At 42.0% G+C, this 25,214-nt stretch overlaps 1 protein-coding gene across 1 annotated transcript in view; it reads left to right on the top strand.

Moving 5' to 3' along the window:
* The window catches only part of pcxb (pyruvate carboxylase b), a 303,687-nt gene that overhangs the window by 254,913 nt on the left and 23,560 nt on the right, over positions 1-25,214 (top strand). Inside the window, exons 20-22 of the mRNA XM_080518797.1 lie at positions 6,812-6,969; positions 8,113-8,199; positions 21,037-21,216. Of these exons, the coding sequence (XP_080374923.1) occupies positions 6,812-6,969; positions 8,113-8,199; positions 21,037-21,216 (425 nt within the window). The remainder of the gene's footprint in view (positions 1-6,811; positions 6,970-8,112; positions 8,200-21,036; positions 21,217-25,214) is intronic.

Here is a 25,214-nt window from a genome sequence, read left to right as displayed (position 1 = left end):
GGGGATTTTTCTTTTTCGTTTTTTCAAACACTCGTGAAATTTTGTCCCCAATAAGAGAAGAGGAAGAAAATAAGAGAATGTTGGCTCGGCCCAGAAATTAATACAAAATGAAAACAAAGCATCTGTTCTACCACCCTGCGTTTTGATTCGGATAAAGCGATATTGAAGATTGACCGATGGATGGTTAAACTTGTAACTTGACCCACCCGTGGCTTGACTTTGAATTCACAATCCATTATTCAAATCACAGCTCTATAGTGAAAGGTAATTCCCCCGTGCTTCTCTCAGCATTTGTGTTTTTTTGCCGTGCCTATTCTTCATGGATGAGTGGCCTAGCAGACGGCATGATATCCCATTAATATGTTCAGCACATCGACAGCAGCTTTTGTCAAGCGGAGTACAAAAGTACACATCAGGTGTTGGTGTTGTTAGTCCCCGAGGGTGTCTTTAGCGTGAATGGCTTCCTGTTCAAAGCTCATTGTTTCTCCAGAAATGTTCAACAGGCATTCACTGAAAAAAAACAAAAAAACTGTCATTGACGGGGAGGCGATTTCTGTAACGGTTCCATAAAGCAACACAGCCACAGAGCCATTATGACACGCTGCGTTCTGAGTGTAATGCGTCGCCTGCACTTCCATTTTGCTCTGAACGCCGCTTTCTCCATCCCCGCGTTGGACCCACAGCAGAGTGCAACAGGCTTATGTCCAGTCTCTGGGGCCTCCGAACGCAGGGGGAAGCATGATATATTCCAGCATTAGAGTATCTGGGGACGAGAAACCCTCCCATCATTTAGGCCCAATCCAGCTCTGTGACAGAATTTCATTTTGTGAGCGTGCAGCACCCAGGAAAAACCAGGCAGCGCCGGAAAGACAAGGTCATTACTCGAGTGCCAGAGGTCCTCAAGTCTGTCAGTTTACTCCAGGAATGTAAATTTGCCTCACTCGAGACTCAGATTGGGATGCGGGGTGTCACTCTTGCACACACGTGTGTGCATACTCGTAGTGTATCCTGGTGTGACCCGGGTCCGTTCATTATGCAGGCACATGCAGACAGACTCCTTCTCACATCCTACTTCTTGTATGCCTTTCACCTTGTGCTTTTCATCCCTGCCTCGTTCAAAGCCGCCACACCACCGTTCCATCTCCGCTTCCTGTCTTACGACTTTTGTAATTAAGTAGAGCACAGTCTTTGGTACCGCCATACCTTCCTGACCTCAGTCTGTTTACTGCCTTTCTTCGCTCGCCTCCCCTCTCTCTCTCTCTCTCTCTCTCTCTCTCTCTCTCTCTCTCTCTCTCTCCCGCTCTCTTTTCCAAAGCAGTAATCAGTACTGTGCAGCCTGCTTCTGTCTCCTCTGTCCCTCCCCCTTTTGCCTGCTCCCATGCCTTCTGCTATCACCCCCACTTTCTTTCACACTCTCCTGCCACCCTCCTCCTGTCCCCTCCCTCTCACTCACTGACAAAGCAATTAACTGCACTCCCCATGCCTCGTTCACTCCCTCAAACTGCCCCTCTCATCGCTCCTTTCCTTCCACAGATTCTCCCTCAGTAAATCTTTGTTCTGGGGAAATTCTCTGGTTGATTCATTTTTCTTCAAGCTGTCATTTTGTTAATTTATTAACCACCAGTACACACACACACACACGTGCAACATGCACTTCAAGAGTCATACATATTCACACACGCTTACGAAACTGACTGATGACTCTTATTAAAGTGGTCCTTGTGTTTGTTTGACACTGCATTTGCTGCTTTTCCTCATGAATCTTCCATGAGTTTTAATTGATGAAGAATTTCTTGACGGATGCCACTACAATGCACGGAGCATGAATATTCACTCTATATGTGCAGTTTAAACAGACACATGCTGTCAAATGAAGCCACAGAAAGATGCACATATAGGCAACTGTTCCTTCTCATCCCCAGTTTTCCCTCTCTGCCCTCCTGCTTCTCATCCATCTTATCTATGCAGCTCAGTTGCCTCTCATCATTTCATCAACCACAAACTCTGCGTATGAAGTCAACTGTGGTTTATAAGACTGTTCAGTGTGTGTGTGTGTGTGTACATTTATAAATATAAAAATATGTGCTCTTCTCTGAATGCATCCTGCATTAGTGAGCCTGTGCTGCTAATGAGCTGAATATTGATGCCACTCTGTCACTGCCAAGCAACCGTCTCAATATGTTGATCCATGGATGTGCGTGTGTCTGCATGTCCGTGGTGTACATACACATGCTATGGTGTTGCAGTGATTGATGATTTCAGGATTAGAGCCAGCAGTCCAGAAAAAAAAACATCAACGCCGTGCTACATTCAGCATGACGTGCCATACATCAGGATTAATTTGTTGTTATTTTCTCTTTCTCTTAACAAAATAAAGCAGTGCACAATGTTCCCTTTACCCCAGTGACATAAAATTACAATATAGACATGTCAATAATGTTTCATGTTTTATTTGTTTGTTTTTTCAGGAGGACAAATACATTTTCCTCACTGAAGCAATTTTCTAGTAGGATATTTTAAATTTGTTCTTATCTAGTCATTAAACAAATTCCAGCTCAGATGGTGTTCTGATTGACTACAGAATAAGGATGGTGTACAAACTGATTTTAAGCTCAGTGCCAACACTGCATCTTATTAAGTTTCTCTTGCTCGCTGGAGCCGAGCCCAGCTGACTTTAGGTGGAGGCGGAGTGCATCATGGGCAGGTCACCAGCCCATCACAGGCCAAACACTGGCAAGTGTGACTCACAGATTACTCTCAAATTAATGTTTATGGCCCGTGGAAGGAAACTGGAGCGCCTCGGGGGGGGGGAAGCCTATATCTCTAGAAAACTTGCAAACTGCATAGAAAGGCCTTCAGGTCTGGACTTCAAGTCCGAAAATCTTTAAAATCTACAAATTGAATAACAGATATCAGATCATTCTGGGTTGTTCCAATCGAACACCCACAAGTCGCCACTCTGATTGATGCAGGAGAAGATCCTGTTTATGGTGACCTACAAATGACTCGGTTCCCCATAGGAATAATGATCCTCTCTGGCATATTTATTATCGAAGTGGGTCAAATCTACAGTAACCCTTCCTAACCATAAAATATAGTTTAACACTGGGCTTTGGTTCATATCGCGCCTTAAAATAATTGTTTATTTGAGTGTGAACTGCAACCACTGGATTTGATCTCACCATTGAAGGGGCCTGCTTGGAGGCATGTAGTCACTCATGTTCCAACAATAATTAGGCAGTTGATTAGTGCGGCTTCTACATTCTGGGATGATTCATACAGAACTGTTATCGCTTTCTCCTCAGAGTAAATCACAATTGTTTTGATGGGACTTTGAAGGATTATTATTGTTTCAATGGCACGCAATTCCAATAAATAGTGCTGGTTTATGGTAACGAGGCCCCGAGCACTTTCATTTTATTAGGACTGTGTCTCATATCACATATCAGCGCGCTTGTTTTGAAATGTGCGTGAAATTTCAAATTGCACACTGCTGTTAAGCACTTACCACAGTTTGTGACATCCAACCTAATCACCCACATAAAAAAATCAGCTTCTTTGTTTTCCAAGTTTATAAATAAATGTCTGAGTTTTTGTGTTAATTGTCATCTGTTTGTATGGCAACATGTTTGCCTCTTCAGCAGCAGCCCGCTCCCCCTGCACCACGTGTTAAACTGGCAACACTGGGGTGTGAAAATATCTGTGATCTCACAACTTTGTCATTATTGTGAGCTCACCATGAAGTGTGCCATTTCACACGTGACACAGTCGTGCACGCAAAAAAAAAAATAAAAAGAATTACAAGGGGAATTGTTGCGAGAGCGAGATTTGAGACACATCAAGAGGCATATGAAATGATGTGTACTGGAGAGCAACCATGCCGAGCCCACCCGCTGCTCAAATCACTGAGCAACGCCGCTTCAGAAATGTCATACGCTTTTTTTAATGTTGTGAAGTTTACATCCAGAATTTTAATCTTTTCACTCAACTCGACTATAATTTCCACTCGCAGCTCTACAATGAATATAACCAGATGCCAATTTATGGGTGTTGTTTTTTTTCCAGATTTTTTTTTTTTTTTTCCCCTTTTTGTTTGGTTCGAGATGCCTTTCGTTTCTCACAGAACATGGCCTGTATTTTCACACAGTTTAAATCCCCCACCAGAACAATGTGCTAAAGTGCCAGAGACCAGAGGGAATATTTTATCCCCCACCTTCTTACAGTATGTTAATTTTTCTAAATGAGGTTTAAGTCATTTTATCCTCTCTAATATGCATGAAGCGCTTCCACTTTACCTCGAGGAATTTACACAAACTTAAAGTTATCTCTACAGTGTTTATACGTTGAGCATTTTCACAGTTTCCTCAACAAATGTGAAACTGTTTTAAATTTGCAAGTGAAATTGTGTTCAAGTCATCATCAAATATGGACATCACAGTATGCTGAAATTCTTCCAGCAAAGCAGCTGGAGAGCTAGAATTAATCCTCTTTGTAAAAAAAACTAAATATTAAGTCCATGATGATAGATCTTGGTGAAATGGAGGTTTTACACCTACAGATGTCTCAGTGCAGCAGTGCAGGATGCAATGAATCCACAATTTCTTTATTTGTAAAGGATTTTTAATAGTTTCACAGGAGCTGCTGGTAATTATTTGATAAATACTTGAAACTACTACATTTTATCCATTAAGTGAAAAGTGGGAGTAAAAAATATGGTGGACTATGAGTTACTCATCAGCTCACACTGAGCAAGGAGGGGAAATTTGACCCAAGCTGACATTTGAATCAAGAAAGGCTGCTTTCTGTCGCCACACCAAACATTACATCTCTCCCGCTTGTAAACTGAGGCTATAATTTGACAATGGAAGCTTAAATGAAAGCTCCAAAAATGGTGTTCGCAAACAGAGGAGGAAAATGGACCCAATTACTGACTGGCTTGGCAGGTGGCTGAATTTGAGGAGAAACAACATGCGCATTAATTTCACATTAATTTCACAGTGGCTCCGTTTTCCCGCCAAGATCACAGTGGAAGCACACAAGCACTTTGGCATATGTTGCTCCCTTTGAATCACAAAATACAAGCTTGTCACTCAGTTGTTGTAGAATTTAAAAGCTAAGTTTGTCTCATTAACATGGTTGATTTTTGTCATCATTACCCAAACGCTCAGTGTGCTGCCGTTCCTGTCACGGTACTAAAGCACTTTTTTTTGTCCCCCTCTCAAGGTAATCGGCTTTAGCACACCTTTACTGGCAGCAGCAGAATGCTGTGAATATGAGCAACAAATGTCGTTTTCACATTCGCACAAAACACTACAGGTGTTTTCATAAGCAGCACTGATGTGGCAATAGCAAGGTTAAAATACAAAGAGTACAATCACTGATTCTATAGATTAAATGCACTAGTCTATGATCCAGTTATCAGGAAGCCAGCGACTCGTACATTATTCTCACCTTCTCCTGCTGAATAGTTTGAGAAAAGGGACCTAATATGAGTTGGATTTGTTCCCCAAAATTCAGCACATGTTCCACTTTGTGACAAGTTTCAGATCATGTTTTATCTTTTCATGAATTTGAACCGTCCACAAAAGCCCACAAATGGCTGGCTGGCACGAGACACACGTTTTGTGATGACTAATACAGAGTCCTGGCTGGCTGCCTCGTCAGCCTCCACAACAATGCTACTATGCTGGTTGAACAGATCACTCGTTTTTCTGCTTTCAGTCCAAAGAGCCAAGAAAAACTATTTTGCAAAAATAAAAAAGATGCTTTTTGATTTCAAAGCTGGACCGACTACTGGTCATTTCCATGCGAGTTGTGTTATCACAAGTGTTTAATTTGAAACATGCTGTCAAACTACTTTTAAAACTTACATAAGGCCTTTGAGCGAGTGATAGTTTTATCTTCTGAATGCAGTATTTCTGGAGCACCTTGAGGGAATCTCTTTCAGATTTTGCACACAGAGTTGAACCCTATTAGATAAGCAACACTCATTGTCATTGTGACTTCTCCTGTTCTTATGGATGATATATCAGAGAAAAGCCTCTATTTTGACCCTCTTTTCAACTGTGTTAATGGTGCTCACTACAAATCATGAATATGAGCTCATGTGGAGCTATGGTTGCTCCACCAAACCTTTTCAGTTCAATCCGTGGAATGACTTGTCTTTACGCCATAGTGTCTTTAGGCTGGACATTTAACCCCAAGTTGCTCCCAGGGAAGAGCACCCTACGCACAAGGCAACTCCGTCTCCATTAGTGTGTGTGTGTGTGTATGCGACTGAGAGTGTAAAGTGCTTTTGAGACCCTTGGGGTAAAAACATGCTACATAAGTGCAAACCTTTTACCATATGTTATGATTCTGGACGGACATTAATGTCAGCTGCTCCTGCATGCGTCTATGCACTTTCTATACCACTTCATGCAACTCGGGTTTGCAGGACACTGCAGTCCACTCCCAGCTGACTGTGGGAGGATGCAGGATGCAGGTCGCCAGTTTATCACAGGGCAAACACAAAGCGACTGACAGGAAATGAAGAGTACCCAGAGAGAACAATTCAAAGCACAGAAAGACCCCCGGGGCAAACTTGGACTCAAACCGCAAACACTCTCACTATGAGGTGAGAGTACGAACCACTGTTCCACCCCAGCTGTGACTTTACTGGCTGAAAAATTAAAACAAGTGCCAGGCAGAGAAACTTTCGACTTCAATTTTCAAAACACTAAAACTTGCCAAACATACTGGGGGGGGGGGGGGAAGAGCCCACTTGAACTGTCCTGTTGTTTACCCAGTACTCTGCTGCCTTGTGTTGCAGGCATCGCTCTGGAGAAGGTGTTTGACTACAGCGAATATTGGGAGGTAGCCAGAGGTCTGTACGCTCCGTTTGACTGCACCGCCACCATGAAGTCTGGCAACGCTGACGTCTATGAGAACGAGATCCCGGGAGGACAGTACACCAACCTTCACTTCCAGGTACGCCGAGTTATTATCCTTTTATTTAAAGATGCGTTCACACTAGCAGTATATCCATTGACCCGGTTGAATTTTTGGTCTGATCTGCACATATGCTTACAAGTTTGAGCTGAGAAGACTCCTGGCGTCCGATGAGCAATGCATTGTGGGGTTACTACCAGAGCCTTTCACATATGGTAAAACGTAGTAAGGAATACCACCACCAAACTTGTAGGTGCCAAAGTACAATTTTCTGTAGAGTGATCTACAACACGGCCCCACCGTGCAGTATGTGCAGTGAGTGAACGGGCCAGGACGTGTTTCCGGAATGGATACCGCGGCTATTTATGCAATGTTTGGTAAATAGTTTCTCTATTCTGGTCTGTAAACATGTGGCCGTGACCTCCCCTGTGTCTTGATATCAGTCGTCATGGAAATGTGGCACTCTGTGCAGTTAGTGCTGCGTTTCGTCTGGATAAAAAAAAAGTCAGTGTGAAAGAAGCAGCCACAGATTACTGCGGGTCATTTTCAGTTTAGTCAGCAATAAATGCAAAGTTTTGTTTAAAAAAAGAATAAAACAATGAGCAATTGACTTCAGAGCAAGTTTTTACATATATATTTCTTGAGAGTCAGTCTGTTTGGTTACATACTGCTGTATATACGTTTATCCTTATGTGTTACAGAAGATATTAGAGATGTGAGGGACGTGAAGTGGAGGAAATATTCTGTCATCGGAGGCACTGCTTTTGAAACCCTGAATAAAATTGCGTCTTGTGCGACTTACTTGTGTGTTCATTGATGCTTTTCAGCAGATCAAGCACAAACAAGCGCCTACAGTGTCTCCACTGTACACAGCCACACTCTGAAATGTGCCACGGATAATTTGAGAGTGACTGAATCCACAGCACAGTGCACCCGCTGTTCAAACCTTGTTGGTGCACATCCTGCAGCTCAGTTATAACCTGTTTATATCGACAAACAGTAAAAGAGACACACTCTGCACCATATTACAGTTTATACTTGATAGATACAAGCTTTAGGTGGAATTACACAAATTATGTTCTTAAATCACAGGATGACACCAACTTTCGGCCGTCGGATGGTAATAATGTTTTTTTTTTTTTTTTTACTTGTCTCATTTGTTTCACTGCCGTTTCATTGCAGGCTCACAGTATGGGACTGGGAAACAAGTTCAAGGAGGTGAAGAAGGCCTATACTGAAGCCAACAAACTGCTCGGAGACCTCATTAAGGTGAGAAACATAAAAAAATGTCATGAATCCCTGTGGATTTGACCACCAGGAGCAGCAGTCTCAGCCTTCTTTTACTTTTACATACACCACCGGAGTATGAATCAGTTCTGAATGGGGCAGATCAGCAGGGAGCCATCGATATTTATTTTTAGCATCACTGAAACCATAACAAAAAATAGGTTGAAACATGTCCCCGGTTTCGGTTTGAGCGGAGAATTTCATTTTTGCTTCTTTCGGCTGATTATTGATGTAACTTTGAAAACACACTGACTTCTTTGGTAATTACGTCGCAATCAAACTATGATTCATATGCAAACCAAACTGTGGGAGGTGATCTATGCAAATCATGCATCCACTGCTATCTCTCATACCACTAGTCGATCCGGATGCTTAATAATAGACCGCCGTGACACATGTCATTATTTTTGGCAAAGGAAAGGTGCCAAAGTATAATCGAAACTCTCATTTTAAGAATATCCAACATTCGTCTGTGCAGCAGATTCAGGTTTTGACACACTCGTCCTAACCACTCTTAGTATTATTGTCCTATAACTAGGAAGAGGTAAAGCATGTCAGGCTGTTGCATGCACAGTCGAGCACAAACTCCATTGGTACAGATGATTCCGTGCTCTCGCTGCCAATATGTCTCGGAGAGGTAGAGGGGAACGATCTGCTGAAAATCCCAGAAACGATTTTGGCATGATTTTTCTGTATTTCTCACTTGGCATTGCTCACACTGGCTGCTTCAGCCCCTCTTCTTGACTCGCTTGAGCCAAGCAATCTCAAATGGAGTCGGTGCATCCGCAGGTCTTTGCTGACTGAAGCCCAACCTGATACTCCCGGTCTTCCTTTCCCTCTGTGGGTATTTCAGTCACTTTGTCCATTTTTTTTTTTTTTTTTTAAAGCTCTGACCTTTTCTTCCTTTAACATGTCCACTCCAACCTGGTGAACTCTGGGAAATCTGTTTCGTCACTTACCAGATAGTTTTGACCCAACTTAAACCGCACTGCGTTTAGTCTCGTCTTTTTGTTACCTACTTTCTACTAATTTTATATAAAACTCTGAACTATTTGGGGGTTGATTTGCTGAAAGGCACATTAATCGAAGTCATGGAGACGAAGCTCCAAATTCTGCAGTCAACATTTTCATTCTCAGTGCAGGTGCACCTCCTCCTCCTTTTTTTTTTCCCATTATCTTTTTTAATTCCTTTGTTTTTCCTCCTTCCATTATTTACCATCACACCTTAGTAATGGATTCATCCTTCTTTTTCTGTTCTCACGTTCACTCAGTAATTATTTTGTCTTGTCATTTGCATTCCTGTTCTTTATCCAACCACCCGCTCTCTCTACTTTTTCACCTCCGTTTTCTCATTCCATCTCTTCTTCATGCACCCATCTATTCCCCAGATATCTTTATTATTTTCCTCTCTCCTAGTTGACATGCTCCCATGGATTCCCCATTACTTTACCAACACCCCCTCTCTGTTTCACTTCGTTGTTTGTTTGGGTTTTTTTTTTTTTTTTTCCATTCGCCTCTTGTCTATCTCTCAATTTTCCATCTTTGGTCCCCCTCTCCCTAATTTTCTCTCTCCCCCCTTTCTCTTGTTTTCCTCATCAGTTCTCTCCCCTCAACCTCGCCTGCACTCTCTCCCCATGCTCTCTATCAATTCAATTAAGACTCGGTGGGCTTCACTGCACAAGCCAATGTTGGCTTAATGTGCCAACGGGTCCTGCGCCGCTCTCTGTTGTATCCTGTTAGCTCGGCGATGCCTGCGCCTCTCACACTGTCGGCCTGTCGATAAGGGAGGAGGAATGTGCTTGTCAGATGTAGACGTGAAGTAGACACAACACTCACTTTCCTGCCACGTACACTTTGCCCCGTGATCTCCAACTCGTGTCGCTGAACAACACCCGCCATTGAATGACGGCGAGAAAGGTTTTAATGTGAAGTCAGATCAAATATAATAGATTCTTAATTTCTCAAATTTTAGTACACAGCCTCTCACTTAACAAAAACAACTCAAATTATATCAGATTTCTTTTAAAAAATTAAAGTGCAATTTTGCTCAAAGCATTTGCATAAAAGTGATTTGCATTAAACTAATTGTTTACTTGGCCAAGCTTATTAATTCATGGTTTGTAGCAGTGGGTGTCATGTGTTGAATAAAGAAATCAAGATACTTGTAGATGATGTGTGTGAACTGCCAGAACTGGCTGATTAAAAATTAAAAGAAAATCCCAGACTTAGGCTCATTGGCTTCCAATTAATGCCAAACGACAGTAAAAGCAACTCGGGAGACTCGGAGGCTTTGATAAATTGCTCATAAGCCTACCTGTTTTATAGCTTAATAATAATTCCAGATGTGCACTGGAGTATAATCATTACATTGCTTTTTTGAGCTCCCAGTATAAAGTCACCGAACCTGCCTTAATCTGTAGACTTGATTTACGATTATAAAGGGGAATGAAAAGTACCCAAAGTCTCTTGACATTCATTTATTTATTTTTTTAATTTTTTTATGGCACTAATGCTAATTTGATCAGTCTGGTGAGAAAGTTCAGCTCAAATCCCTTTTGTTGATCAGTCATCAAGCGTCCATGCTGAGCAGCATGAATAATGACAGATGATGGATACCACAGTCAAAAAAGCAAAGAGAAAGAAGTGTGGAAGTTTTGGATTTAGCCTTTTCACATTTCTAGAGAACAACGAGGAATGAATTAAAGTGGTCCTGGACATTGAGATATGCCGAGATCCTGAACTTTAACCCAGAATTGGTTAAGGATAATGAAGACTGGCCTTGCCTGTAAAGCTACAAGCATAATAATAAAGGAAAGTACATACTCTACTAGCTCGGGCAGGATGATTCTGTAAAAAATACACATATGAGCTTTTCTTAGTATTTCACTATTAATTTCAGGCTTACAGAAAAAAAAAAAAAAATAAAAATAAAAAAAAAAAAATATATATATATATATATATATATACTAAAAAGAAAACGACCTTGATTGAAGATTGGGATTGCAGTCCTTGGAACATGTACTTAAAGAAACTCCACATTATACTGTGTATAATTGTGTGTGGTGAATAAAAGTTTGGGCTGTATGCTACTGCTACTTGTATGACGGTAAAAGGAGGTGAGGATGGAGCTGCCAGGCAGAAAGAGGACATTAATGGCTGAGGTGAACGGAGGACATCCAGGCGTTTGGTATAAGCAAGGTTATAGGAGAGAGAAATTATTGGAACATGATCTGCTGTGCCAATCCCTAATGGGGAAAAAAAAAACTGAATGAAGAGAAAGTCTTCAGCAGAACATTGATTTCAGATGTGCAAAACTTCTACAAACCTATAAAGTTCAGAAGCAGCATGCATCAGTAATAGTATTGCTGTGCATTAACCTCCCAACTAGGTTTAAATGATTTGAAAAAAATTATATTACATAAAATAAGGTCTCAAAGTCATGAATAAGCATAAGCTCTCCTCTCTGCTCTGGCATGGCGATGTCCAAATGAAAAGCAAGACCTCACCAGTCGCGGTCTGAAAACTCTCTGAGCAAGTATGAAAGAAAATATGAACATTCCAGTAACGTACAAGCTTTTGAACACGTCGGGTGTCTATAGACTGGGGTGGTGGATAGATATAAAGACCCGTAAATGAAAAGAGTATATTATCTCTTGGAGAAATGCACCACTCGCTGATCATCCCCAGGAATACGTGGAGGCGTTCCATGTGTTGTAGCTCTGACCCTCAGGTCCATTGACACTAATGGACACTTTTGCACTAATTGTGTGGCTTCGAACATTTTTCTAGTTCAAGTTCAGAGTTCAGTACTTTATAGCACACAGCCTTTCACAGGATTTCTGTAATCATACTCTTAACTTGTATAGTTTATCTAAATGCCTCTCAGAGACTAACCTCCATCACCTCCACCAATTGTCCAGGTTGAAGCATACACCTGGACTCGGAGCATTTATTCGGCTCATTCTACGTCTTTCAACTTGTCACATGTTTGTTATCTGCACTTTGAAAAATTGAGAGCAGTCCACAGAAAGAAGGCGATACTAAAGCGAGCAGAAAAAGGCCGCTTGTTAGCAACTTGAAGAATAACGAGCTCCTGGAGATCAGACAGGAATGGGATTCCCCCCCCCCCCACACACTTCATACAAAAGCACATAACATGTCATTTCTGCTGCACCCTTATGCTTCATGCCAGTCTCCTCCGCCGCTGTGTCTTGTTATCCTCCCAGTCACGTACTGCTGCCCTTGCACGGACCACAGTGTTGTAATGTCATCTTAACAGTGAGACACCCAAGCTGACACATCCCTCTTCACCATAAGATAATAATAGTAATAAGTAGTCCCATTGTAAAGCTATTTATTATTAACATATTTGCTTGGAGGCACATTTTCTTGAGCAACAGGAAAAAAAAAGGAAGGAAAAAAACAGACCTGCACACCAGCCTGCTCTATTTACAGAGTGATCTAACTCGTTAGATTATACTGTGATTACTTCTGTTGTGTGCATATTTTTCAGGTAAAGAGCCAAAGAGCAAATGCACTGAATTTCAGGAAAGGAGTTGATTAATTGGCTCCTACTTCCATACTGCTGGAAGTCAAGTTGTCCAACTCAATTCACTTATGACTTTCACTCATTTTGCAGTTTTCACTCCCTTTTTCTTCGTCGCCGCGCCACATCTGTCACGACATGGGCTCATTATGACATGGGGTCATCACGAGGAGGACGAGCTGTACACGTATTCGTCAGCGCTACCTTCCACTCTGTCTTACCTCACTTCCTCTGTCACTTACCTTTTGCAATTACAGGCACGTCTCCACTCACCTCCACACTGTGCAAACACACACTCGCACTCCCCCACTCCGAGGTGGAGCACCTCCTTGTATCGCCTGTGGGGCTGCAGATGTCTACTGCTCTTGTCTGTTCTGCGTCCCTCTCTCTCTCTCTCTCTCTCTTTCTCTCCTCCCCTTCGGTTAATCTGTCCATCTCTTTATTTCTCCATCTTACTCTTCCTGTCATTCTGTTCATCGCCCCACTCCCCCCTCAATGCCTTCCTCTCCCCTCCCTGGTTTCATTTAATCTCAGCTCCTCCTCCTTCACTCCATCCAACTCTCTGGTTTCAGTAACACTTACTTCATGTATCTCTAATCTTTCTATCACTCCTCCCCTCCCCCTTCCTTTCTCCGACCCTCTTGTTATCGCTCCTCTCTCCTGTCTCTACCTCTCCTGACAGGTACAATTCTTCACTCGGCTCCCGGCCGGGCTGACCACCATCACTGTGTGTCTGCACGCTGGCCTTTTTGCTTTTTCTTCGTCACACAAACACATTGTTCTGAATGATGTAATATTCTTCCAATTAGAGAGTTTGACTTGCACGGAAAAATGACCCACACACACACACACACACACACACACACACACACACACACACACACACACACACACACACACACACACACACACACACACACACACACACACACACACACACACACAATCTGCCATAGAAGGCACAGGAGTGTGGAGTCATGTAGGACCACTTACTGAGAGCCGTACATTAGTGAAAGTGAGAAAGATGGACAGAAGGCGGAAGGAGAGTAGTGTGAGAGAAAAAGGAACACGGAGGTGGTGAGAACACAAAGAGCCGCCGGAGGTGGACGGGCTTTTTGTGTCAGGTGTGATAATTGGAGACTTAATTTGGATTAATCTGCATTCATTTCTACGTTTGTGGAACAAACATAGCGACTGCAGGAGCGAGTTCAATCTCCTCGGTGGATATGTCTCTATTGCTTATGCTGAACGGCTGCTAAATGAATGGCTGCCAAAGGTTGAAACCTTCTGACTCTACTGATGGGTGCTGACCTCTGCAATGGAGCCAAATACCTGCAAAATAAGAGACAACCTCATCAGGGTTTGAGTGATTCGTCCTCAACCTTGCAAAGTCTGACGTCAAGTTTCTCAGACAACTTCTGGACACATTTAATCAAACACGTGGCAATCGATAGGTTAACGAGCAGAACACACTGCATCAGACACACACACGCAACCCATGGAAATGACTGAGTTCACAAAGCAGCGTGGTGCATTCACACACACACACACACACACACACACACACACACACACACACACACACACACACACACACACACACACACACACACACACACACACACACACACACAGCAGAGAGGTCAGACCATCAGAGAGTTTCCATCATTAAGCTGTCAATCTGTGGCTGCTTGTCAAAAAGAAAGAAACCAGCATGTTTGTTATTCTGCTCATCCTCACTATCTGTGTCTTTATCAAAACTTGGCTCCAAAAGACGGGATTTATTGTGAAAATTTCCAAAGCTTGGAGTTTGCACTCTTGTCTATATAGTGAGGAAACCTAAAGATACCTGATTGAGTCTTCAAAGTTCGTGCAGTAAATCAAAGTAAGTTGCTGTGTGTGTGTGTGTGTGTGTGTGTGTGTGTGTGTGTGTGTGTGTGTGTGTGTGTGTGTGTGTGTGTGTGTGTGTGTGTGTGTGTGTGTGTGTGTGTGTGTGTGTGTGTGTGTGTGTGTGTGTGTGTGTGTGTGTGTGTGTGTGTGTGTGTGTGTGTGTGTCCTGAGAGAGGTGGAGAGGAGGAAGCTGTGATCTGATGAGAGAAGGTCACGGGTGGGAATGTTTGGGTGGATGAGGTCAGTCAGAGCCCCGGGGCGAATGTGTGCAAAAGCAGTTCATATTGGATACGGGAAGCCAGCGGTAATGTCTGAAGACAGGAGGTGATGTAACAGCAGGTTCAGGTGAGGAGTCGGCCCTGCAGAATTTTTAAGTTTTGGAGGTTGATCCAAAGGTTCAAGGTGAGGAGTGACACAGTGTCTCTGCTGCTGAGAAAGAAGGATGGACGGATATGGACACTGCTATGGAAGTGACAGAATGGGATTTTGATTACTGGGTTGATATCGACTGTGACAGTGAGATTGGTGTCAAAGATTATAAGGTTTCATATTCCAATATACTATAGAACAGCCCCTCAAAATCACAATCTTCTTGCTGTGAGGCGAGAGTACCATCCACTACACCACTGAGCGGCCTTGCTGCTTATACAACCTTATAGAAAATCTTTGCAGAGATTTATGTTGACAATTCGTTTTACACACTGCCCTCATGATATATTTACACAGCGCTGCCACATGCACCTCAGTCAACATTGTCATGCTTATAAAATACTTCACCCCTCCTAGATAGCCTATCTCGACTTCACTCTGCGTTCATTTATTACTATTCCTCCGGTGCGCGTTGGATTTTAACTTCCACTGAATTTTTCTTCCCCTGTTAGAAAATGACCTTGTGTGGCTGCACCTCGGGCCTGATTGTCTGCAAACACCATAAAATAGCTTGCATGTTGTACCTGCTGTCGAATTTTCATTCGAATCTCTACCGCCTTTCCTCTAAATTAACATCAGGATTGTGTGATACTTTCATAATGACAAAATCTCATCAGTCAGTTCAGAGGTAAGAATCTGAGCTTGGCTTCATACACAGAGTGGAGGGAATCTGTATTTTTTTTTTGTTTTTCTTCAACCTTGCCAAGATGTGATTTACCTCACTCTTAGTCTAAAAATATAGAAAACCTCACACATCACGTATAGCTCATACACTGCCGAAAATAAGATTTCCCATTTGTGTGTCAGAGACGCCTGGAGAGAGTTGGCGGTGAGTGATTCATCAGCAGAGATTGATAATGAGACAAACACTGTTGATGTTACTGTGGATCAAGGAAGAAGAAATATTTCGCCGGGGACAGAAAAAAAACAGATTTGAGCTGGACACATGAAGGAGTGGTGAAACACGATGTTCTGACATCGAGTGTGAAGACAAAAGGTAGTATTTAAAGTAATATGAGAAGGGTGAAGTGAGGAGGGTGAGGCCGAGCAAGAGAATCATGACAATTTCTCACTGTGCAGTAAAAACATGAGAAAATTGACTTCTGAGGCCAGAGTGGCCAAAAATATCGGCTTTTATTTTTAAGTAGAACTACGGATACGTAAAAGAATTGACTTTAGGAAAAATAAAGGAGTAAGAAATAAAGGAAAGGAATAAAAGACAAAAATATATTTTCTGAAATGTACTCAAATATACATTTTAGGACTTCATTAATTAACAATGGGGGTTTTAAAGATGTGGTAAATGTACTGTACATACACATACACACACACACACACACACACACACACACACACACACACACACACACACACACACACACACACACACAAACACATAACTGTTATTATTGTAATACTGCAATTGCCAGCGTCGATTCACTAGCTTAATCATCACCATCAGCGACTTTCAACTTTTTTCATTGTAACTAAAATATCCTAATTTCCTTTCAAACGAGTATAAAGGGCCGTAAAAAAGAACACAAAGATGAGAAAGTGAAGGTATTTCTGTTCAAACAGGGAGTTAAGGGTTTTTTTAAATTTTGTTGTTTCCCATTTATGCCTGCCAATGCAAACCGCAAACAAGCTGGAGGAAAATGAGGAATGCAGCATTGTGCTTTCTACCTTGTGTCTTTCAGACAAGGTTTCGAGTAACATTGCATGGAGTTTTTGTTCCACGGTCACACACAACTTAATGGCCTCTTCGGGGACTTCGGCAGCCGATTCAAATCTCCCGAGCTTTTCTGTAAACAGTTGTTTACATTAAACGCAATGCATCATTATCTCCTCCGTTCACAAGGCCAATCAAGCTGAGCTGTAGGTGTTGTGGCAGGGATGAGCTGCAGGGAAGAGCACACTTGTTTAAATCAGCGGGAACCTTTTCCTTGCCGGCGTCTTGCTGGGAAGCAACTGATTCGCTTGCGCGGCTCCTGTGAAAATTGCCCAAGTGGTTGTGAACTTTAACAGGCGTCCTGGGCTGATTTTAGAAGATATAGCGTCACATTGGGATAATAATTGCAGTGACACCGTTTCAAAATAACAAGTGCCTGATCTGTTTCATGATTGTCCAAACAGAAGTGCACAGTGGGGAGATGATCTCAAGACACGTCTGGTCTTTAAATCTGTGTCAGTTTCTGCTTTTTTTCTTTTAAGATCACAGTCGGACTTTCGTGACTAAAGGCAGCAAATTGCTCGATAGATATAAAGATCTGGAGTCCATGCTGAGCATATGGTTGCTTTCCATCATTAAAGTAATGTTCATACTTATAGAATGTGTTGTTAGAGTACGGTAGTGCTTTTGGACTGAGGTTTGTAGTAGTAAAGTGATCCCAGTAGCCCAGCTGGCTAATGTTCACCTAAACCACGTGGGGTTGGAGCAATCCCAGAGGGGATAAGTGTACTTCATGTCCCACTCATGATAATTTGGCATCTCATCTCAAAGAAATAGGTGTCAAGTTCTTTGTTAGAAAATTCTTTGGGGATTGTCAACTTGATCTATAATTGTTCCTCGGTTCTTTTTCTTTCTTTCTTTCTTTTTTTTTCCTTCAGAGTGCACTAATTGCTACGGAAATAGGCATCGTGTAGAGTGTGGGCTCACAGTCTTTGTTCTATGTGCCGCTCAAGCTGTCAATGCTTACGTTTGCAGCTCGTCACACTGCGAGCTGGAGTTGTGGAGGGGGAAAAAAAAAAAAAGATTCTCGGCCCGTGTTCGCCAGCCCCGGAGAACATATGGCCAACCTATGTTTGTAGGAGCTGCACTGGCTGCATATGATTTGGCAACTGAATTATTCAAATGCTGCCTATGGCATGGTTTATGATGACCCTGTTCAAGGCAGATTTGTAGATGTTAGACCGAGTGGCTAGAGGCTGTTTTCCCCATGGTGGATGATAACTGGCAATCACTGTCAGCTCTGGAGTCTATATAAGAATATATTTTGGTTTCTTTCATCTTTAAAGTTATTTCATGTTTCTAAATTGTGTGCTACATGTAAACTTCATAACCAGAAACAATGCCAGATGCAGGTGGAAGAAGACTAAAATTTGGAAAATATTCAAAATGTGTTGATTGAAACCAAATGACAAGTCGAAGGTGGGTGGGTACAGGGAGTGATGTTATAATGTTATTGGGATTGGGAATAGAACTAAACCTCATGAGAGGCTCCGGCCAATGAACCAGTGAAATTCAGCAGTGTGGAGAGGACCATCACATTCCTGTGGGACTCAACAGTTCAGTTTAATGAACCTCGCCAGGAGCATGAGTGGTTTCTCCCAACATGCAAGCGGGACCCTTAACATGCTCGGAGTCACGGTCAGGCAGAGCGACCAACGCCCCGGGTCGTCGCAGTCCCAAGAAGTCGCATGTCAGTAGGTGGGGAGACCCCCGTCAACAGGTGCACAGCCATTACTATTCAAGAAATCCAATTTCTTACAGGAATTTAAAATTAGATAATATTTCCTCTCTGTGATTTTTGTGACTTACAGGATTTTGTTGGTTCTTGTAGGTAGAGTAACACGTCATCGCCATATAAGCATACTTTATGTTCGGATATATTGGAGCAGATGCCGTAGCTGTTGACAGTAGTTCAATGAATGTCGCAAACAACTAATGGTGAAGGTCTTTGTTATTGTCTGGTTTCTTTCTAAAAAGTGAAACTTTTTGATGTGACCCCTTTAGTCGCAGTTGTGGAATTATACCCGATGCATGATATCCACTGGATAAATGATTTTTCAAAGCCAAACTTGTGAAGGCTGGTTCAAAGAAAAGCCCATTTAACTTCATCAAATGCCTTTTCTGCATAAAAATTGCTTTTGAATTGTGCACTGTGACATACTGATCAGATTAAGAAGTCGTCAAACTTTGTTGGTGGAAGATCGTCCTTTATATGAATCATGTCCGATCATTATGAATTATAGATGGGATTACTCGACGTGAGTGCCTTGGAGATGACTTTGACATCAATATTTATTGGTGGCAGTGGGCGGTAGCTGGAAGGAAGTGATGGATCCTTGTCTTGCTTCAATAGTGATTTGATTGCAGCATTATTCATCTGTGGTCCGTCGGTTTCTGTCTCTGTCGCTGCTCGAGTGAAAGTGGTGCCAGGACTGACCAGAAGTGTTCTATGAATTTAAAAAGAAAGCGCTTTGTCACACTTTCTCATTCACTGATATATTAAGATGTCACTATGATCTGTTGTTAATTGGAGCAGATTTATGTTTTTTCAGAAAAGTCTGAATAGCTTCGATTTCTTGCATTGACAATATGAAGTGTCTTATGGACTCAAATGTCAAGACTCTGTATTTATTAGATATGTTTCTTGTTTAAGCAAAATATATCATTTTGGTTTTGTGATATACAGAACATTATTATTATTTCTTTTTTTGTGTGTATTTTAAATGCACTTGCTGTGTGAAGGGCTCTGAGACTGTCTTGAACACATCCCTCGCTGCTACTTGTTCTTTGCCAACATGACAGAACTGTAAATGACTACAGAAGAAAATAAAAAGTTTCAGCTACATAACGGTTCCCTTCACTCTGGTTAGACACAGGTAATAGAATCAGCGGGCTATAAATTCAGTTTGACAATTCTGCTGTATTCTTCCTTCGACTCCTACTTCTGATTTCCATTTTCTGACATCTATGTTGTCTGTATCTCTCAGATACTCCTAATATATTCGTTCGCATAGCGATCTAGGAAATTTAAAAGCTGATGTCAATTTAAAAGAAAAAAAAAGTAACCAAATAACACTTGCATATTAAAAGCCAGAAGAGGTTCTATTCAACCCCAGTGGACTGTTGGGAATAAATAGCGCTCCGAGGCTTCAGTACACTGAGGGGAAACCTTGAGGATGGTGTGACAACAAAGTTTTACACTTCAAAACAAGTGTTGCTGCAGTTTTGACTTTTCAGACTTTTTTACCTCAGAAGCAGGTGAAGCTATGTCAGAAACCTTTCCTTTGCTTCTGTCATTTTTTTTTTTTCCTGCCGTCTCTTTGATGTGTTCTCCTACTGCATAGAAATATCCGCTGGATTCAGTGTGAGTACAAATGTGATCGTCAGCTCATGAGACACAAAGTTGGTGGGTCATATTAATTGACTCCTTTCTCTCTTTAATGATCTAAATACCACTTTGGCGAAAACTGGAAGCCTTAAATTTGTTTCTCCAATCATTACAATAGAAGAATAATGTGCACAATTGATATTTGCACCAATGTCCTTTTCACAGCCAAAAAAGACTCCACTTATCACCATTATGCTAATAGGTATTGCTATTACCATAATGATATGCCATTATAAATAATGAAAGAATGAATACACGCAGCTTTAATGAATGTTTTCAGTACTCTTTTCTTCTTCCCTTCCTCGTTTTTAGGTCCAATCCCGTTTCTTAGAGAAGGCCTGCTTAGCTCACCGCATGGCTGTCAAATGAATTGATTAAAAAAGATGTATAAATGTAAACATCTTTTCATTTCTCTTTCTCTGGGTCACTCAGCACTTAATCTTTGCCGACAGGATCTTCATTAAAACAAATGCTCTGTCACAAAATCACTGTGGATGTGCGGTCCTGACCATGTATCTCTGACAACAAGCCACACAGCAGGAATTTACTGAGAGATGGTGCAGCCTGATAGACAGCTGCAACAACTTGCGCTATTTACAAAAAGGGAAGATTGCACCAATGCGCCATGAAAAACAGTGGCGTCATCCTGTATTTTTAGATGTTTGTCAAATTGAAAAGATGAGCGATAATATCACCTTTTATTGTCTTAAATAAATAGATCTACGACTGTGTGCGGAGACTACAACCCGATATCATGTCTTCAGCCAGCAGTGGCTTTTCTCTTGACCGAAGAGGAATGTAATCCTCCTCGTACTGACGCATGTTTCTCCTCCTCAGGTGACTCCGTCTTCAAAGATCGTCGGTGACCTGGCTCAGTTCATGGTGCAGAACAACCTGAGCAGGGCGGAGGTGGAGGAGCAGGCAGAGGAGCTGTCCTTCCCACTGTCTGTGGTCGAGTTCCTGCAGGGATACATCGGGATACCACACGGCGGATTCCCCGAGCCGTTCAGATCAAAGGTACTGCGACTTTGTTCTGTCCACACATGCAGTTCTCTGTGAGTTGCCACACAGCGTAAGGAAGAGAAAAAAAAAAAAAAGGACTAAACCTACTCGCTAATTATAGCCACAATAATTATTTAGCTCACGGAAACTAAATTCTTTTCAACCTCTGAATGTTCTTGCTTCATTTGCATTTTTCATGAAACGTGTACCACAAAAACATGCCAGCGAGCCCATTTAGAAACGTGTGTGTAAGTGTGCACATACACACACGTGTGTGCTCTGCGTCACATGCTTGGATACATCTGACGGTAGCGAGATCCTCAGAGAAGAACTCAGTTTGGGATGGGGGGGGGGGCTGCTATTGCTTTGTCTTCATCTCTCTTAGTTCTTTATGTCCATCTACTCTCCTCTCCTCTGAGCTCCTCACATCCACACACAGTGAGGAAGAGACTCATGTGCATCAGGGACCTACAGCTTGATGCATTCTTGGGAGAGCTACATGGACACACACACACACACACACACACACACACACACACACACACACACACACACACACACACAATAAAGGCAAATGTGTCAAATTCTCACAAGCACTTGCAGATATGTTGGCATCCTTGACATTTTCAAAAAACACCATCTGTATTTTTTTTCCCCCAACGCAAGAAAAGTAAGAACGATTTTTGTTTTTTTTGTTTTTTTTTCTCTTTTCTCCACTCCACACAACAACACTCACAGATGCTGCTGTTTTCATAATTCATTATCAGGATGCATTTCAGACTGGTGCATCAAATTGAAAAGATTTTATTGGAAAATGCACCACCTATTATTAAATTCATTCAAATCACTTTTATACAGTGCCAATAATAATGTAGCCACCTCATGACAGTTTCACAGAGGAAAAACTCCCCAAAAAATCCCTACATTTGCAAGCTTGGAGGACAGTAATAGAAAGACAGGAAATAGAATAGACAGGAAATGGAAGAAATCCTATTCAGAACCAGGCTCCGAGGCTTTCTGCTGGTTGGAGTTAAGGGGGAGTCAAACAGAAAAGGATAGGACAGGGACCATTATCTCACCACCTGTGGTGTGGTTCTAGTTGCACCACCGTATGTAAGTTTAAGCAACAATTTCGTATAGTCTCGGTCATGCCCCGTTTCTTCGTCCTGTCAGCTCCGTCCCTTTTCTTGTGTGTATGAACCTGTCCATTCCTTCATCTGCGCAGGCACCTGGCTCTCCACGGTTAGTGTTTCTCCCTCCCATCTCTCCTCCCCTTTGTTCGCCTCGCTGCGAAACAAACTGCTGTCGTCCTGTCACCCTTGTCCCTTCTCCCACCGTCTCCTCAGTCTGAGAGATAACATGATCAAAAGTGCTGTCGCCGAGCTCCGCCGCCCGTCCCGCCCTTCACAGTCACAGCCATTTTTCGGCTTTCATGTAAACAATTCAAACTTTTGTCTCATACTTGTCTAGTTAGTGTTTCTCAAACTGTTTCCAAAAAGCTGGAAGAAAAAAAAAAAAAGAAAAGTTTTGCATCATATATCTTCTTGATGCACTGAAACAATGGCTTTTTCTCAACCTTGGATTCAAGGAGTTCAACGTAGCAGTTATATAAAGCTCAAGAGAACAGTGACAATCATGTCCCCCATTCTGGTGGGATCACAGCTGTGACTGTGATTCACAGTGGAAACCATCCTGGACAGGTCACGTCGGGGCAAAAAGCTGACAGTCTTGGTCTGGGCCAGACGGTGTCGCTGAACCTCGACTTTCCTCAGTGCTTCTTAAAAAAGTCGAAGTGGTGTAAGATGGGGAACAAAAAGTCAGGAACTCAGCAGAGCTCAATGCAATTTGAGCTTATTTTCACACAGACAAATAATCTTGAGTCAGGTTTGAACCTCAGATTGGAAACGTGGCTTCTGCGCCCTCTTTTTATAATATGATGAGTCTCTCCCAAATTCCTATGGTAGGTGCTTGAAATGACTTTCCACAATTAACCCTGTTAGCCTTCTTGATTCTTGCTCTGTTATAGTTATTAACTTGTTTTTAACCCATGTCGCACAGCTTCTTCCTTTGCATTGGCAGACTGGCAGGCCGAGTCGTCTTGAAAAATAACAAGAAAAACATTTTCACAAACATACAAATACTTTGTAATAAAGGGATTTTTGGGGGGAAGTTTCACTATTTTATTTATTCAGCATGCATTCCACCTCAGTCTAATAACATTCAGTCTACTCTGGTGCTCAACTCTTCCAATGAGGCAATGTCACATGCTATTGGAACCCAATGCCTCTCTTAGACTCATCACCTCTCCCCCAAAACATGACCTCGTCTGCAGGTAGAATTTACAGCAACCCATTGTTATGCCATATGCGTTGAGGAGGTCAGGAGTCTCTTGCATGATCATATCAGAAGCAATTCAAACTCCTAGAGAAGAGACTGAAAGTTGCAATATATTTGTCTTTTAAGCTTTTTATCATATCTATATCTGTATATATACATAGTATTTACAGCAAAACAACAGTCATACACATGTACATTCAAAATTTAGGGTGACCAAATATCCTCAAACCTGTTTTGGGATTGAAAGTTTACCACTGGATAAAACCCACACGTGGGGAAATCATGCCATCTCAACATGGACAGGAGCCGGATCCAAACGTTTTAAATTGAAATAAATAAATAAATACATTGAATTTAAAAAAAAAGTGGATATCGAGGATTTTGTTTACCATGAAATGCACATTACTTTTCTTTTCATTTCTTTCTTTAGGGCTATGAGATGAGATGAAATGAGACCAGATATGATAAGATTTTATTTATCTCACGCGGGGAAAATCAGTCATCACATCAGCTCAATATTGCACAAATTTAAAGACAAGCAGGATAGTTACAAACAACAGAATAGACTATGTATGTCTTACACATGGAAATACAGGGGGACAAGTATGGGGGAAAGTACTAAAAGTAGTATTACTATTCACAATTGTTTTATTCAGTTTATTTGGTGAATGTGGTAGAATTCGACTCGGGATGTAATTTTTCAGCTGCTTACTTCTGGTGTCGCCACTGCAGACCGTGATCCGCTTGTTTGATTTGTTTCACGCCTGACGCAACAATGAGATTCGCGCCCCGAGCTTTCCAGTCACAAGGATCAGACTGAGGACAATCCATTACTATCCGTCACATGATTGTCACACTAAATCATGTTTTTTATAAAATTACAAGGCCAAATACAAATAGGAGCCACTTTCGGTAGCTCGCAACATGATCATATTTCCAGCACTTTAAATCTTTTCAGAGACGCTTCACTGGGCAGAGTCCGTCATTCAACTGCTACGGCACCCAAATGAGGCAAGATCGTAAACAAAAACACACAAATACACCATTCCTGCAGACGTATCTTTGTAAGAGTCCTTTTACGCCCCGCAGGCTTTACTAAACAGATCCCAGACTCGAGGATTGTGGGCGTTTTGAAGCGACACCTGATACGTCCTTTGAAGTTTCTCAGTAGAAACGACTCCGTCCTTGGGAGGATTTTGGGAGGATTTCCCAGATTGGATGAGTGCTGCAGTGAAATGTGATAGATCTTGAGAAGACAGTCTTCTCGGATGCATGGGAGTAACCGAGAGCCCCCTATTGTCTCGAGCTGTAAGCGACTCCACAGTGAGTTTCCTCGGTAAATCCTGAACACGTGTAGTTCTGCTCCCTCAACAGCTTCGCCGGTGTAACAGACGGTGTGCTGAAGAACTGAAGCTTTTTTCTATACATGCAGTCATTCAGCTCCACATTATCATTTTATTTTATTTTTTGCATGTGTATGGACCCATTACTGCAAGTTACAGCGCAATTAGCTAATTAAATACTCAGTGCTTTTTTGCATGCAAGCATAAACATATAGCGCCCATCAGGTCCTCGCATGCAGCATAGTGCTGAAGGTTGTATTTGCATTCTCGCGGCATAGGAAAGACGATGTTTCTTTAATGGCGCTTTTGTGGCGTTAATTAGTTACTGCACAG

Source organism: Blennius ocellaris (genome assembly GCF_963422515.1).
Source record: "Blennius ocellaris genome assembly, chromosome: 23".
Lineage (NCBI taxonomy): Eukaryota > Metazoa > Chordata > Actinopteri > Blenniiformes > Blenniidae > Blennius > Blennius ocellaris.
This window is presented reverse-complemented; position numbering and strand designations above follow the sequence as displayed.